Source organism: Halichoerus grypus, chromosome 11 (genome assembly GCF_964656455.1).
Source record: "Halichoerus grypus chromosome 11, mHalGry1.hap1.1, whole genome shotgun sequence".
NCBI classification, from domain to species: domain Eukaryota; kingdom Metazoa; phylum Chordata; class Mammalia; order Carnivora; family Phocidae; genus Halichoerus; species Halichoerus grypus.
In genome coordinates, this window is record NC_135722.1 from 98756389 (window position 1) to 98773947 (window position 17559).

At 39.8% G+C, this 17559-nt stretch overlaps 1 protein-coding gene across 2 annotated transcripts in view; it reads left to right on the forward strand.

Moving 5' to 3' along the window:
• Nucleotides 1-16825, forward strand: part of BUD13 (BUD13 spliceosome associated protein) — a 28836-nt gene extending 12011 nt beyond the window's left edge. For both annotated transcript variants that reach the window (XM_036081928.1, XM_036081930.2), the window contains exons 5-10: nt 141-445; nt 2010-2115; nt 2444-2582; nt 2915-3099; nt 3331-3412; nt 16428-16825. In XM_036081928.1, the coding sequence (XP_035937821.1) occupies nt 141-445; nt 2010-2115; nt 2444-2582; nt 2915-3099; nt 3331-3412; nt 16428-16521 (911 nt within the window). In that variant the 3' untranslated portion in view covers nt 16522-16825. The remainder of the gene's footprint in view (nt 1-140; nt 446-2009; nt 2116-2443; nt 2583-2914; nt 3100-3330; nt 3413-16427) is intronic.
• Nucleotides 16826-17559: the final 734 nt, after the last annotated feature.

Below are 17559 nucleotides of genomic sequence, written 5' to 3' on the forward strand. Positions count from 1 at the left end.
TCTCCCGTGTCATCTGTACTTGTATTTGAGTAGTGATAGCTCTTTAGAGGAAGACTGAATGAATATTGAATATTAGCGTGGTAATTTCTGTTTTTAAGATTCTGCCAAGGGGATTAAAGACTTTATTTTTTAATTTCTAGACTCTTCCCCCAGCCATAGGAAGTTTCACACAAGCTCTTCATCTAGGAGACATCAGAGTCACGTGTTGGACTCTTCCTTCTACCCAAGTGGTAGTTGGAAAGCCTCAGATTCAGATCTTTCTCCTCCCCGACATAAGCAAAGTTCAGGGCACAAGGATTCTGATTCAGATCTTTCACCTCCACGGAATAGACGTACACATCGGAGCTCTGATTCTGACCTATCTCCACCAAGGAGGAAACAGAGGGTCAAATCTTCTGATTCTGATCTGTCTCCACCTCGAAGGAGTCAGCCTTTAGGAAAGAAGGTAGGAATTTTCAGGAGTCCTGTCCTTTCCTTAGAGTGACTTGTTTTCTATCTCTATACATGTCTCAGATACACAAACCAGAGAGGGAGGAGGTAGCTCCTGGTAGCATAGTAAATCTAGTGCAGAGTTCCCTCTAGAGCTCTTTGCTTCTCTCTGAGGGCAGGACTGCCTATAACCCAGCCCAGACGAACTAGCAAACACAAGGTTTCCTAAGTATCTTCTGCCTTTCTAGCCTCTTTATTCCACAAATCTCATTTTTTAATAGGTCTGGAAAAACTTCCTATTGTCTTAGGAGTGAACTGAGAACTATAGTTTATAGAGTAGAGTTCCGAGTACAAACCTTGCGTTAATCAGATCACATATTCGAATTCTACTTCTTCAACTGCTGTTTGTGAAATTTGACTAAGTTATGGAATATCTCTAAGCCCCAGCTTCTTCATCTGTAAAACATGGATAATAGTAGTATGTACTTCATGAGGTTATTGTGAGAGTTAAATGAGTCAGGGTAAATAAAACTCTTAGCACAGTGCCCAGGACAAAGTGAGACATTAGTGTAAGCAATTTATTATTATAAATTGGACTGCGGGTCTCTGTATCCAGAGCTTAAAGAGAGGCATTTAAAATATAAAACAACTTCTGGAAATTATACCACCTGGGAAGTCAGTGTTTTGTTTTATTTTAAATCTGTGATGAAGCATGACTTGCCCAGAACATCCACATGAACTCTGAGCAATTGTTTTGTGAAGCACGCCAGTGCTAGGGACAGAATCTTATTCCAGTGAGTTGGTTAAGAAACAGGAATAGAGCCTGCAGTGTGCTCGTTTCCCTCCAACCCAGACTTTTCAGGTAGGTCTCCTCTGTCGCCCACATGGTCCTTGTAGTCTGTCCCTGACTCAGGAAGTGGGGTTCTTCTTTTTTGGGGAAGAAAGTGAGGTTTGTGTTGCAACTGGACGCCTTGACATTTTATGCGTCTGTTTACTTCATGGACAGTTTCCTAGTAATCAAATTGAGCACATTGCACATGATACGCTATATACTCCATTTGTGGGTCGGTTGTTTATCTTGATAGGAAATGGAGTTTAATAAAAAGGTTTGATTGGGTCGTAACTTGTCATGATCCTAAAATATATCCACAACTGAAGGACCTTAGTTTGCTTGAGTTTGTAGTTGAAATGGAATATTTTATCAGTGTGGGTCTCTCCTGGAGGGCTTAGAGCTTGATACAGGTTTCTGATCAGGTGACCTGAGAGTGCAGCTTCATGTGTGCAGTTTATATACTGAAAAGTCAGAAATATAGATGCTGTGCCTTTTCTTTAATATTTTCTTGGTTTGTGTTTCTGTTTATTCTTAAAACTTGATAGTACTATTAATTTGCCATCAAATTCAATTTTATTTCTTCTTTTTTATTTTGTGAATCTTGTGGTTGGTAATGAGAATACAAGGCTAGAGTTTTTGGTTTGGTTATTGCTAATCATCAGGCAAAAGTGCATTTAACTGTGTATACCCTGGAGCCTGCTGCTACATTGTCTCATTAATGTTGGATGCTCCCTTTTCCATTGCATAGGCTGCACACATGTATTCTGGGGCTAAAACTGGGTTGGTGTTAACTGACATACAGCGAGAACAGCAGGAGCTCAAGAAACGGGACCAAGAAGCCCTGGCGTTTGAAGGTAAAAATGTGAAAGTGCAGAGACCATTCGAGGCTCATGTAGATTTTATTATTTTTTAAATGTAGTTTATTGTACCTGATATTTTAAACTTTTAATTGATATTAAGTTTCAAAAGCTCTGGTTTTACGCATTATTTTAACTTCTTAGTGGGCCCAAGTGATTCTTTTCCTTCTTGAAAAAGGTTAGATATTGGTAGGAACTATTTGTAGTCTGGCTGCCAAAGTTTTTATCCAGCATCAGAATCCCAAGTGGTTGATTTCAACTGTTAGAATTATTTCTGATTTTGATACCTGGTGTTTATCTTTAAAAGTAGAATTTTCCTTTGCAGCTGAATTCCAGTATGCTGAAACCGTATTTCGAGATAAATCTGGTCGTAAGAGGAATTTGAAACTGGAACGTTTAGAGCAAAGGAGAAAAGCAGAGAAGGACTTGGAGAGAGATGAGCTGTATGCTCAGTGGGGCAAAGGGTAAGAGAATCACCGAAATGAAGACCATGACTACGCTAGGACTGGAGAAGTTCATTCTTTACTTTTCTGACCAGCTAGTTCATTGCTTTGCCTTCAGAGCTGTTTCAGGAATGGAAAATTCAGTGTGCTCAATCTCCTTTCTAAGATACGGATGGAGTCCACACTTTCAGTTGAAAAGACCCTGTATGTATTCTAGGAATTTTACTCTTTTCAATATTTGGCCTAAGGTGCCAGAAAAATGAGGTTCTCCAAATGTAGTCATATGGTCTATCTCAGTGTAAGAGGGGAAATGTTACACAGGATAGCAGACGCTCTTGGTTCTTTTTGCCCAGGCTAGCCCAGAGCCGGCAGCAGCAACAAAACGTGGAGGATGCAATGAAGGAAATGCAGAAGCCTCTGGCCCGTTATATTGATGATGAAGATCTGGATCGGATGCTGAGAGAACAGGAAAGAGAGGGGGACCCCATGGCCAACTTTATCAAGAAGAATAAAGCCAAGGAGAACAAGAATAAGAAAGGTGAGCCTTCTGGGACTCACCAGAGATGGAGGTGACTTATGGAAGGAGAGAGGGTCTTTAGCTGCGCACATGTATGGGCTTTCCCATACAGTCTTAGGTTCCTTGTGTTTGGGAATTTGGGTTCAGCTCAGTAGAGATTTCTGTATAAAATTTTTTGTTACCACTGCTACCCAGCTCTGAATTGAGTTACATAGGTAACTAACTTCTTTTCTCTTTCTCTCCTCTCACTAGTGAGACCTCGCTACAGTGGTCCTGCACCTCCTCCCAACAGATTCAATATCTGGCCTGGATATCGCTGGGATGGAGTGGACAGGTAAGCCTCAGTGTTTCCTATGGTTTTGTTTTCTCTTCCATCTGACCTTAACCTTCCCTAACCGTTCTTAAATCACTCCCCCTTACTCTCTGCTCTAAGCACAAAGTTAATAACACTCAGTTTGCTTCCTTCTGTTTCTAAGGTCCCCAGATCCTGTTTCCCATGCTTAGAATACTCCTTCTCCTCCTTTTTTTTTTCCGTTTCAAAGCTTTTTAAAGCTCTGGACAAATAACTCTGGTGCTGCCGGTAGGATACCCTTTGTTTTTGACATTGGTCACTTCTAGTGATATTTTCTGAGGTTTAGAGGGGATGAGTATGGGTGGGAGTCTGGAGTCTTTTGTGTGTTATGTCTTTAAAATGTAGTTCTTGAACCTTCTCTTCACTGCCTTAAGAGTGAGCTACTTACAGTGTCTCACTGACCCACACGACCAGCATCTACCCATATACTCTAATTTCCTGTCTATTAGCACGATTACCTAAATGTGCTTCTATCCAAAGTCTGTCCCTCTACTTACATGTTAGAGCCCATCTCCTCTTGCCAACTAAAGCATGTAGTTCTAGCATTTAGCATGGTGATTCTCAAAACTTTGCTCTCAAGACCCTTTTATACTCCTAAAAATTACTGAGAACCCCAAAAAAACTTCTGTTTATGTGGAATATATCTTTTAATATTTACTATATTAGAAACTAAACTGAGATGTTTAAAAAGTGTTTATTAGTTCATTAAAAACATAATAAAGCCATTATGTTAACATAATTGCCATATTTTTAAAGAAAAATAACTATTTTCCAAACAAAGAAAATAGAAGAATGGCATTGATAAGCATTTTTGCAAATCTCACTCATATTTGGCTTAATAGTAGATAGCAGGATTCTGCATTGAGTCTTTTGCACCATGTTTAGTTGAAGTACAGGAAGAAAATTTAGCCTTAGAAAATTCAGCCTTATACATAGGTAGTTAGGAGAGGAAGGCGTATTGTATGTTTTGATACTACAGAAAAACTCAGCAAGTGATAGTTTCTTAAAGGTGATTTGTAATATGGAGTCTGAAACCATATCAAAAAACTTTCCATACTGTTACATTAAAATCCATTTTTTTTCCCCCTGCTTTGGATGGATCTTTTCCTGGTGCATGATCTTATAACATCATGTACTGGTCATTTGGAAAATACTGGTTTGCTGAGTTTTTCAGACCTGCCAAATGCTGACATTTTTCGCTACACAACGTCACCTAATCTTGTATTTGTTATTATTACCTCTGATCTCATCACCAAAATTTTTAATGGGAAGCTAGGGTTCATGGTGGCGGATACACATTTTTTTGAAATTCTAATTTATGCTTAAAAGCTTGAATTTTTCATTGGTGACAAATATCAGTTGTTATTGTAGTGAAGCTCACTTTGTACAATAGCTTTTTTATAGACTCCATTCGGATTTTGTACCTAGAGGATCAGGTCATCTGCGAATATAGACAGTTTACTTCTTCCTTTCCAATCCAAATGTCCTTTGTTCTTTATCTTACCTTATTGCACTAACTAGAACTTCCAGTGTAAATGTTGAATAGAAGTAGTAAGAACAGACATCTCTGTCTTCCTAATCTTAGAAGAACATCAGTCTTTTGCCATTAATATGTTGTAAGCTATAGTTTTTTTTGTAGATTCCCTTTACTGAGTTGAGAAGGTTCCTTTCTGTTCCTAGTTTGCTGAGAGTTTTTTTCAGGAATGTATGTTGGATTTTGGTTCATTCTTTGATCCATGAGTTACTTTAGGAATGCATTGTTTAATTCCAAACATTTAGACTTTTCTAGATATCTCACTGTTATTGATTTCCAATTTAATTCTCTTGAGGTTAGAGAATATACTCCATAATATTTTGATCTTTTGAAATTTATTAAGCTGCGTTTTATGGCCAGTATATAGTTTACCTTTGTGAATAATCTATTTGCATTTGAGGAAAATATGTATTCTGTAGTTGTGGGGGAACTGTTTTGAAAATTATTTTTTTAAAAATAAACATTTTGTTTTTTAATAATTGTAGATTTATAGAAAATATGCAGATAGTATGAAGAATTCCTGTATACCCCTCATCCAGTTTTATTACCACTCATTACATTACCATGGTACAATTTATCAGACCCAATATTCATGTTATTATTAATGTACCCAATTTTACTTGGATTTCACCAGTTTTTCCACTAAAGTCCTTTTTCTGTTCAAGGATCCAATTCAGGATCCCACATTGCACATAACTGTCATTCTCTGTAGTCTTCTCTGATATGTGACAGTTTCTCAGTCTTTGCTCTTTGTGGCCCTGTCAGTTTTTTGGAATATGGTCAGTTATTTTGTAGAATGTCCCTCAAATTGGGTTCATTTGATGTTTTTCTCATGGTTAGACTGAGGTTATGGGTGTTTGGAAAGAATACTACAGTGGTGGAGTGCCCTTCTCATCAAATCATTTTAACCAGTACATGGTAACCACAGGACATCACTAGTGACGCTAACCTTAATCACTTGGTTAAGGTGGTCAGTATTTGCCAATTTCTCCACTTTAAAGTTACTCTTTTTCCCCTTCTGTACTCTGCTTTCTAGAAGTGAGTCACTAAGTTCAGCTTGCACTCAAAAGGTGACCTATGGGTGGGATATCTACATATAATACTTGGACCTTTTCTATAAGGATTTGTTTCATCACCCCATTTAGTCATATTTTTTATCGGTAATAAGTCATGTATATTTTATACTGTTGTAATCCAGTAACATGTTATTTATTTTGTTGCTCAAATTGTTCTTTATCCACTGGGAATTCTTTAAGGTGTCCCCTATCCTTTTATTTTTTGAGCACTCTCTGACTTTCTGATAAGATGCTCCAGACTCATCTTGTATTTTCCCTGTCCCGACTTTAGAATAGGCCATTTCTCCAAGGATCCCTGGCTGCTTTTAATGGATAATGGTATTTAGAAACGAAGATCTGACTTGTAGAAGAACTTGTTACTTGGGTGTTATTGTTTCTAGGCCCTGTTAGCAGACAGAGCTAGGTAGTACATGTCTAGTAATCCATGTATACATACATATTTGTCATTATTTCTGTACCTGTTTATGTATATGTCTGTATGCATACGTGCTTATATAGACAGATACATAGATATGAGTTCATATTGGTGTAACCTACTTTAATGCAGTATGACCTTTTCTTCTTGCTTATCTATAACTTTCTCCTCCAACATTGAGAAACCTGGCACCCACCAGCTACCATCCGTTTTGCTTACCTCAGTATACATGTAAAACAGTTTCAGAATTGAGAAATGAAATGAGAAAACAGATTTCCAACTATAGTATTTACGTGTAGTTGCTTTTGTTCTTACCCTCATAATTTCTAGTGAGAGTACCATTTTCTAACATAACTTAAAGGGTCAACTCCCTGCCTCCCCACCCCCATACTATTATGTCATTTATAATATAGTTAGATTCATTTGTCATAGTCTGCAGTCTGTCCTGGATTTCCTGACATCCTGGGTGATTTTTCCTTTTTAGAGTTTGCTTATGTTAGTGTTTACTTTTTATGATGTATGGTTCTGTGAGGTTTGACAAATGCATAGTCATTTATTCACCACCCTAGTACTATATAGAAAGTCCCATCATCCTAAAATTTCCCTTTAAGTCCTCTTTTAGTCAGTACCCTCTCCACCAAACCCTTGTGATTAGTGCTCTGTTTTCTCTTCCTATAATTTTGCCTTTTTCGGAGTGGCACATGAATGGAATCATACAATATGTAGCCTCTTGAGTCTGACTTCTTGCACTTAGCAAAATGCACTTAAGATTCATCCATTTTCTTGCATGAATATCCCATTGTATGGATGTACTGGTTTGTTTATTCCGCAGTTGAAAGGCATCTTTGTTGCTCCCAGTTTTTAGCAACTGTGAATAAAGCCACAATAAACATTTGTGTATAGAGTTTTATATGGACATAGTTTTCAGCTTACTTGTTAAATACCCACTGATTGCTGGTATATGGTGAGACTATGTTGAACTTTATAAGAAATGGCCAGTTGTCTTCCAATTGGCTATACCATTTTATGTTACACCAAAGAATGAGGATTCCTGTCGCTCCATATCCTTGCCTGCCTTTGGTATTGTCAGTGTTTTGGATTTTAGGTGTGCACATTTAGTATTGAATTTTAATTGCTCTGTTATTTTAGCTAAGCCTCTCTGCAGTTTTTTTTAGTGTTTGCTCTAAGGATTACAGTATGTATCTTTAACTTATCATGGCCTACTGAGAGTTATAACTGTATTATTTCACATAAAATACAAGAACCTTGTAACACTGTAGTTCCACTTACCCTGTTGTTCTATGTGCTACTGTTGTCATATATAAAACATAAATGGTGTAGATCCCACAATACAGTGTTCTAAAATTTACAGTTATTTAAAAAAAACTAAGAAAACAACAAAATGTATAGGTGTTAATATTTGACTCACATACTTACCATTTCTGGTGCTCTTTTTTCTTTTCCTCTAAACAACTTTTAATATTGCTTTAATGCAGGTTTATTGGCAACAAATTTTCTCAGTTTTTGTTGATATGAAAATGTCTTTATTTCACCTTTATTTTTTCAAAACTTTAATTTTGACATAATTTTATTTTATTTTTCTGGATTTTATTTATTTATTTGACAGAGAGAGACACAGTGAAGAGGGAACACAAGCAGGGGGAATGGGAGAGGGAGAAGCAGGCTTCCTGCTGAGCAGGGAACCCAATGCGGGGCTTGATCCCAGGACCCTGGGATCGTGACCTGAGCTGAAGGCAGACGCTTAACGACTGAGCCACCCAGGCGCCCCTAATTTTGAAATAATTTTAGACAAGAACTTGAAAAAATAGTACAGTGTGTTACAGCATACCCTTGACCCAGCTTCCCCCATTGATAATCTTATATAACCATAGTACATTACCAAAATAAGGAAATTGACATTGGCACAATTCTATTAAATTAGAGTCCTTCTTCTTACCTTCATTTCTGAAGGACAGTTTTACTGACATAGTGTTGGAGGAGGTCATCAAGAGGACATGACCAGGGGTGCCTGGGTGGCTCATTCGGTTAAGTGGCTGCCTTCAGTTCTGGTCATAGTCCCAGGGTCCTGGGATCGAGCCCCACGTCGGGCTCCCTGCTCGGTGGAGAACCTGCTTCTCCCACTCCCTCTGCCTGCCGCTCTGCCTACTTGTGCTGTCTCTCTGTCAAATAAATAATTAAAATCTTTTAAAAAAAAAGAGGACATGACCACTGGTTGCACCACAAGCTGGACCCAGGCAGTCAGAGGCCTCTTACTGCCTCTCTTGTCCTTGGAATGTGTGTCCTGCCTATTTTTCCCATACTAGCAGCTGTTTCAAGGATGCAGCCTTGAGAGAGTAAGGTGTTGAGACCACTTGGGCCGAATATATCCCTGAACCCAGTTAAGGCCTCTCTATAAGCTTCTAAGATTCTGGTGGGTGGATACCTAAGACAGGCTTCATATGTAAGTTCCCTTGCTTATTGAACCTGCCCCCTATCAATCTGGAGTGGCCTGCCTCTTTCTTCTATCTCTCCTTGCCCTCCACGTACCAGGGCCAACTTCAGACTTCACCTGGGGAGCTCATGAGGTTGTGAACCAACACATGGAACTCTGGATTGATAGTACCAGAGTTGCATGACAATTCTGCCAATGCTTTGAGGGTGTTGGCTCATTTTCTGGCCTCCATTAGAATTAGAAGTCAGTCCTCATGGGACGCCTGAGTGGCTCTGTCGGTTAAGCTTCGGCTGAGGTCATGATCCCAGGGTCCCACATCAGGCTCCTTGTTCAGCCTGCTTGTGCGCGTGCTCTCTCTCTCTCTCTCTCTGTCAAATAAATAAATAAAAATTCTTAAAAAAAAAAAGTCAGTCTTCATTTGTTTCATTGTTACTCCCCCCACCGCCACACACACACACACATTATAGTATGTTGTTTTTGTCTGGCAGATTTCCTTCTCCTGTTAGGTTTTCAATAGTTTGACTGTAATGTACCTCGGTGTGGTTTTCTTTGATTTATCCTGCTTTGGGTTTGCTGTGCTCTTGGATCTATAAGTTCATGTTATTCACTTTTGGGAAGTATTTGGCTATTTTTGTTAATTATTTCTTCTGAATTCCTCTTTCTTCTCCAGTTACACTGATTTTCACCACTTGATATCATTCTACAGAGCTCTGAATGTCTGTTCATTTTTCTATCACCATTTTTCTCTCTTTAAGATCAGATAGTTTTTGTTGATCTTATTTCAAGTTCATTGATTTTCTGCATCTCCAATCTATTAAGTCCATGCAATGGATTTTTTTTACTGATTTTTTTCAACTCTAGAATTTCCATTTGATAGTTTGTATTTCTTTGCTGAGATTTTCCATCTGTTCATTCATTATGAGACATTTCCCTCTTCCTTGAGAATATTTATAATTAGTGCTTTGAAGTCCTGTGTGCTAATTGCAACATTTGGGTCACCTCAGGATTGGTTTCTATTAATAGCTTTTTCTTGAGTTTGATCACATTTTATTATTCTATACATTTCTGGTCATTTTTTAACATGCTGGACATGAAATGGTACATGATAGGGACATTGAATTCTGTTACATTTTTCTGAAGTATGTTGATTTTTATTCTAGCGGACAGTTAACGTGGGTGTATTTGAACTCCAGGCACTGTCTCCTTCACAGTGGGCAGCAGCTACACTTTCTGCCCAGTTTTTCAGTTTCTAGCTGCTGCTTTTTCATCTGGCCCAATGTGGTTTTCCTTGCACAAGCACCGTTTAGCAATTGGCCAAGGATTTGGGTGCAGTTTGTGTGTAGATTCTGGGGTTCCTGTGTTTTGTAGCTCCCCCCTTTCAGAGCTTCCTCCCTGATTCTCCAGCTGCTCTCCCCTCTTTGCATGGACATCTCCAGCCAGTAAGCCTGTGGCTTTTTGCCTCCTTGATCTGTGCACATGGGAAAGTGCCCTCTGGCAGAAAGCAGAAATCTCTTTTCGCACATAGATTCCCATCCAGATCCTGCCTGCCTTTTTGGTCACTTTCCCAGGCCTTCAAATAATTTCAAATACTTGCAATTTGATACTTTGTCCAGATTTTATAATGCTATCCAAGCGTAGATCAGTCCACTCAAGTTCCTGTGCTGTGACTGAAATCCATTGCCTCACCTCTTATGGGCCTGAGGCATTGTTCTTCTGTCCCTCAAACTGCCATTGAAATCCAGGACTCTAGTTCCTGGTATTGGCAGGTATCCAAACGGTGGCTGTGGTTTCAGGCTCACTTACTACTTCTTGGTTTGCAGCTTGCCAGATACAGGCCCTTTGGTAGTGGGAATATCTTTCAGAATGCTAATTTGTAGTCAGAAGTAGATCTTATAGCCACATCCTAAAGATTTTCCCTGCTACATTGAGTCAACGCCCCCCCCCTTTTTTTCTATTTAAAAAAAAATATTTCTGGAGCCAAACTCAGAACTCTCCCTGACCTAGTATTTTCCTGGCATCTGATCTTTCTCCAGCTCTCCCAGTAGTGTTCTTCCACTTCGTATTTTTTCCCTAGATCTTGCCTTTTAGTTCTCTTTCTCATCTTTGCTTTCTTTCTGATTATTCATTCTTTTGTTACCTTTTCTAGTTTTGTCTGGTTTTGACCCATGGCAAGTAAACATTTCTGGAACAGATCTGTAGTTGGAAAAACCCATAAGGTCCACTAATCTAATCCCATTATTATTTAAAAGACAAACTGAGGCTCAGATAAATTGAACGACTTACCTGGAGTTATTTAGCTCACCTGAGAAAGCTGGAATTAGAATCCTGGGCTCTAGATTCTCTAGTCCAAGACTTTTCCATTGTAGTGCTCTTGCAGTTTGTTTTTTTGATTCTGTAGGGTTTGGTTTGTTTTCCTTATGTTCTTCATCTGTATGATCATATTAGTGTTGGTTCTCTTAAGTATTTATTCCCCAAGGCAAAAAACAGTGGTTTCCTTGGTGTTCTAGAATATCCTGCATGCTTCTAAGGTTAGAGATGGAGCCATTTGTAATAAGCTTCCCTTCTTCCTAAAACATTCCATTACTTAACCCTACTCATCCCTTACAGAAGGCTTGAGGAAAGAGGGAAGCCTGTTACCTCAGTCAGTTTAGTAACACTTAGCAGAGATGTGATTGCTTTAAGCAGCTATGTACTAGGTGCCAAGTTCTCACAATTAGTGAGAGACAGTCCCTGAGCCTAGGAACTCACTTTCTATCTAGAGGAGAAAGACAAGTAAATAATTTCAATGGTATTTGCTAAGTAGTATTATAGAGGATTTCCAAGGTGCTTTGGGAGCACAAAGGAAGAGTAAATTCAGCCTTGGGAGAGTGTGGTCAGGGAAGGCTTCCTGGAACATACATGAGCTTAGTCTTAAGGGATGTCAGTCACCAGCCAACAGAAGGAAAGGGGGGAGGTTTAAGGAAGAGGATCCTGTATGTGTGAAGTCATAAGGATATGGAACATCATAGTGTTACGGAGGGGCTGTCATAAGCAGTTTGCTGTTGTTGGATAGCATGAAGTGTAGTGTATGAGTTGGATTGGAAAGGTAAGCAGGGACTTGGTCACAGTAGGCTTTGGAAGCTTTTCTGAAGAGTGTGGTGTTCACTGTAAAGGCAGAGGAGAGCCACTGAAGGATTAACAGCAGCTCTGCATTTTAGATAGACGTATCATTATGGCAGTAATATGAAGCATGTGAAAGGCACAGGTCTGGAAGTGGAGAGACAAGGTACAAGGCTGTTGCAGTAGGTCAGGGTAAAGGAGATGGAGGTCTGAACTGTGGCGGTCGAGTGCAATGGAGAGAAGAGGAGGTGGGCAAGTATTCAGGGGAGAAGGTGGCAGGACTGGCAACTGACTTGGGGAAAGGGAGAAATCACTGGATTTGGCAATAAGGAAGGTCACTGGTGACCTGAAAGAGAGCTAACTCTGGGGCATGGTCAGATAAAAGCCAGGGTTTAATGTGTTAAGGAGTGAATGAAAAGTGAGGAAGTGTGGACAGTGAATACAGGCTCTTTCAAAAAGTTTATGTAAGAAGACAGAATTCATAGTATTGAAGGTAGTTGAGGTCCACTCTTGAAACTCTCATGACACTCTACTCCTGGTTCTTTTCTCTTCTGGTTGGCCACCTTTATGAGCTGTCTTCCTCTTTGTATCCCTTTAATGTTGCTCGGGGCTCCATCTCTAACCTTAGCTGTTCTTACTCCATGTGCTCTTTCTGGCTGAATCTTATTTAGTCACACCTTCAATTACCACCTGTATGTATGTGATCCCCAAATCGGTGTTTGCGGTTCAGTCTGGTGTATGTAGCTGTGCATTGGATTTCTCTTTTGCTGTGTATCCGAGGCACCTTAAATGCGAGGTTTTCAAAACTGAGCTCATCAGCCTCAGCTTCCCTAACCTGCTCTTCCTCTTATGTTCTGTCCTGCTTAGTGCAGCCTCATTCATCTGGTCATTAAAATTATTAACCTGCAAGTTAAACTTACCTCCTCCTCCTTTGCTCTTACATAGCTAATCTGTCACTAAGTCTCCTTTATCATTGCTTTCATCATCTGTTGCCTATATCCTCTAGTAACTTTCCTGCCTCCAGTCTCCTCCAGAGTGATCTCTTTGAAATACGGTTTCTGCTCCTGTTTTAAATCTATCCCTACTGGATGAAATCTGAGCTTTTTAACTCTGTCTCGTGCTATTCCCTTCGTCATACCAGTAGGCTCTAGCTATACCAGTTTGCCTCTGGTTCCCTCCATGTAGCAGGCTATTTCTTATTTTTGCACCTTTGTTCTTGTTAGTCATGGTGTGCTCTGTCCTGAAATGCTTCCTGACCTTTCTGGCCTTCCCTACCTCCAACCCTGTGGTTAGCTCTATCTTTTCAGACTTAGCTTAGGGGCTACCTCCACAAAGCCTTTCCTGATCATTCCTGTTCATCCCTTTCCCAAGTTGAGTAAGATCCCCATTCTGTTTCTAAGATACCCAGTGCATATCTCCACCACAGTTTGTCGCTTTTTATTTTAATTATTGGTATAAATGTCAGTCTCCTCCACTAGTCGGAGTTCATCAGAACAGATGCTATGTCATACTCATTTTCATGAAACAGTGCCTAGTATATACAAGCACATCTCAGAGATAATTGGGGGTCTGGTTTCAGACCACCATAATTAAGTGAATATGGCAGATGAATTTTTTGGTTTCCCAATGTGTATAAAAGTATATGTATACTGTACCATAGTTTACTAAGTATGCAATAGCATTATGTCTAAAAAAAACACCCCAATGTATACACTTAATTAAAAATACTTAATTGCTAAAAAATGATAACCATCATTTGAGCTTTCATGAGTCATAATCTTTTTGCTGGTGGAGGGTCCTGCCTTGATGTGGTTGGCTGAGTAGGGTGGAGGTTGCTGAAGGCTGGGGTGGCTGTGGCAAGTTCTTAAAATAAGACAACAGTGAGGTTTGCTACATCATATGACTCTTCCTTTCATGAATGATTTCTTTGTAGCATGCAATGCTGTTTGATAGCATTTTACCCACAGTAGAACTTTCAGAATTGGAATCCATCCTCCCCTATCTCGCCACAGCTTTATTAGCTACATTTATGTAACATTCTAAATTCTTTGTTGTCACTTCAGTGGTCTTCATAGTGTCTTCACCAGGAGTAGATTCCATTTCAAGAAACTACTTTCTTGGGGCACCTGGGTGGCTCAGATGGTTAAGCGTCTGCCTTTGGCTCGGGTCATGATCCCAGGGTTCTGGGATCGAGCCCCACATCGGGCTTCTGGCTCAGCGGGGAGCCTGCTTCTCCCTCTCCCTCTGCCTCTCCCCCTGCTTATGCTCTCTCTCTCTCTCTGTATCTCTGTGTCTCAAATGAATAAATAAAATCTTAAAAAACAAAACAAAACTACTTTCTTTGCTCATCTGTAAGAAGCAACTCCTTGTCCATTCATGTTTTATCATGAGATTGCAGCAGTGCAGTCCCATCTTCAGGCTCCACTTTTGATTCTAGTTCTCTTGCTGGTTCCACCACATCTGCAGGTACTTTCTCCACTAAAGTCTTGAACCCCTCAAAGTCTACATGAGGGTTACAATCAGATTCTTCCCGACTCCTGTTAATGTTGGTATATTGACCTCTTCCTTTGAATCACAAATGTTCTTAATGGCATCGAGAATGGTGAATCCTTTCAATTTGCTTTGCCCCCATCCATCAGAGGAATCACTGTCTGTGGCAGCAATAACCTTACAAAATAATAAGACTTGAAAGTCAAAATGACTCCTTGATCCATGGGCTGCAGAATGGATATTGTGCTAGCAGGCACAAAAACAACATTCTTCTCATTGTCCATCTCCGTCAGAGCTCTTGGGTGACCAGGTGCATTGTCAGTGAGAGGTAATATTTTGAAAGGAATCTTTTTTAATGAGCAGTAGGTCTGAATAGTGGGCTTAAAATATTTGGGAAACCATGTTGTAAACAGCTGTGCTGTCATCCAGGCTTTGTTTTTTTATTTACAGAGCTCAGGCAGAGTAGATTTAGCATAATTCTTAAGAGCCCCAGGATTTTTGGAGTAGTAAATGAGCAGTGGCTTCAACTTAAAGTCACCAGCTGCATTAACCCTTTAGCAAGAGTCTGCCTGTCCTTTGAAGCTTTGAAGCCAGGCATTGACTTCCCCTCTCTTGCTATGAAAGTCCTAGAGGCATCTTCTTCCAATAGAACACTGTTTCATCTACATTGAAAATTTGTTTAGTGGAGCCACCTTCACTGACTGTCTTAGTGGAGAACTGGCTGCAGCTTCTACATCAGCACCTGCTGCTTTTCCTTCCGCTTCTGTGTTACAGAGACAGCTTCTTTCCTTAAACCTCATGAACCAACCGCTCCAGCTTCAAACTTTTCTTCTGCAGCTTCCTCACCTCTCTCAGCGTTCACAGATTTGAAAAGCGTTAGGGCCTTGCTCTGGATTAGGCTTTGGCTTAAAGGAATGTTATAGCTGCTTTGATCTTCTATCCAGACCACTAAAACTTTCTCCATTATCAGCAGTAAGGCTGTTTTGCTTCCTTATCATTTGTATGTTCCTTGGAGTAGCACTTTTAATTTTCTTCAGTAGCTTTTCGTTTGCATTTACAACCTGACTAATTGGCGTGAGAGGTATAGCTTTCGGCCTGTCTTGGCTTTTGACATGCTTTCCTCACTAAGCTTAATCATTTTTCTAGCTTTTGATTTAAAGTGAGATGTATGACTCTTCCTTTTACTTGAACACTTAAAGGCCACTGTAGGGTCATTAATTGGCCTAATTTCAGTATTGCTGTGTCTCAGGGACTAGGGATGCTAGAGGAGAGGGAGAGAGATGGGGAAATGGCCGGTCAGTGGAGCAGTCAGAACACGTAACGTTTTATTGACTAAGTTTGCCATTTTATAGGGGCAAAATTGGTGGCACCCCCAAACAATTTACAGTAGTTACATCAAAGATCACTGATTGAAGATCACCATAGCAAATAATGAGACAGTTTGAAATACTGCAAGAGTTACCAGAATGTGACACAGGCACCAAGTGAGCAAATGCTGTTGGAAAAATGGCGCCGATAGACTTGCTGTGATGCGGGGTTGCCACAAACCTTCAGTTTGTAAAAAACTCATTCTGTGAAGTGTGCAATGAAGTGAAGTGCAGTTAAGTGAGATATGCCTGTAATGAGAATTCACTAAATGCTTGTGTAATGAATGGATAAAACAAGATGTAGACATCAGCTGAGAGTGAGTTGGGCCTGTAGAATGGTAAATGTTTGAAACAGTTGTCAAAAGAGTGCTGAAGGGTCTGAACAAGAACTAACAAAAGGATGAATTATGTATTTTCGCTTTTTGATTCTATTGCGTATGCCTTAAATATTTTCACATGATTGCCTTACTTTCCTCCTTATTCATTAGGTTGTGAACTCTTCTCTTTTTTCAAAAATAAATGTCCAGTTCAGGATTCTGGCTGATCAGTGTCTCTTGATTGCAGATCCAATGGATTTGAACAGAAGCGCTTTGCCAGGCTTGCCAGCAAGAAGGCGGTGGAGGAACTTGCCTACAAGTGGAGTGTTGAGGATATGTAACTTTTCTGAGGCTGTGGGGTGGCTGTGGGTTGTGGTAGTGGACATAGGGCAGCCAGACATCCAGCTGTAACAGTTGTCTATGCTAATAATCAGGGTCCACACAGACCAGCAACTTGAATGCCAGTTTTGACTACGGAAGAATATTTTGAGACCTGATGTTTGGACTGAGGCACCTGGACTTCTTAGGTGTGCCAACACTGGCTATTGCTGGCCTTCAGAGGAGGCATTGATTTTTCATTGTCCCAGGGTTTGTTCTTGGTTAGGGTTTTTCTTTTTTAATAAACATGCATTTATTTTTTCAAAATCATGTTCTTAACTGGGTATTCTGTTTTGGGGAAGAATACAAGCTAATGATGAACCCTCATGGATCTTGGAGGGTGGTGGTTGGATTTTTCATTAATCTAGAAAGCAGTGTAAGTAAAAACTTCAGCGATGGGTCCTTCCTCTTAGAAAATACGAATTAGTGCTAAACTAAACTTAGGAATAGACATAGCTATTTGGAGACATGGTGTATGATAAAGGTAATGTCACAAATTAGCGAGGAAGAAATAGGTAATGGTGCTTAGAAAATTAGCTTATGTATGGATAAAAATAAAGTTGGATCCCTACCTCAAACCATATAAAACAAAGACATTCCAAAGCGATTAAAGATCTAAATGAAAGGCAAAATGTTAAAGCCAGTAGGAAAAATTAGAGAATGTCATTGTGACCTTGGGGTGAGGATAGATTTGTTAAGTAAGATCCCCAAGGCACAATCCATAAGATTTGATACCTTCGACTACCTCATAATTAAAGATTTCTGGTTAACAAAGCATCTCATAGTCAAAGCTAAAGATGTGTATAGATTAGGAGAAAATATTTGCAAAGTTTAAAACTGACAAGGGATTGCATACATAAAAGACTAATATAGAAGGAACTACTGTAAATCAGAAAGAAAAACAAAACACAAAATAAGGGGTGCCTGGGTGGCTCAGTCAGTTAAGCATCTGCCTTCAGCTCAGGTCATGATCTTAGGGTCCTGGGATCGAGCCCCGCATC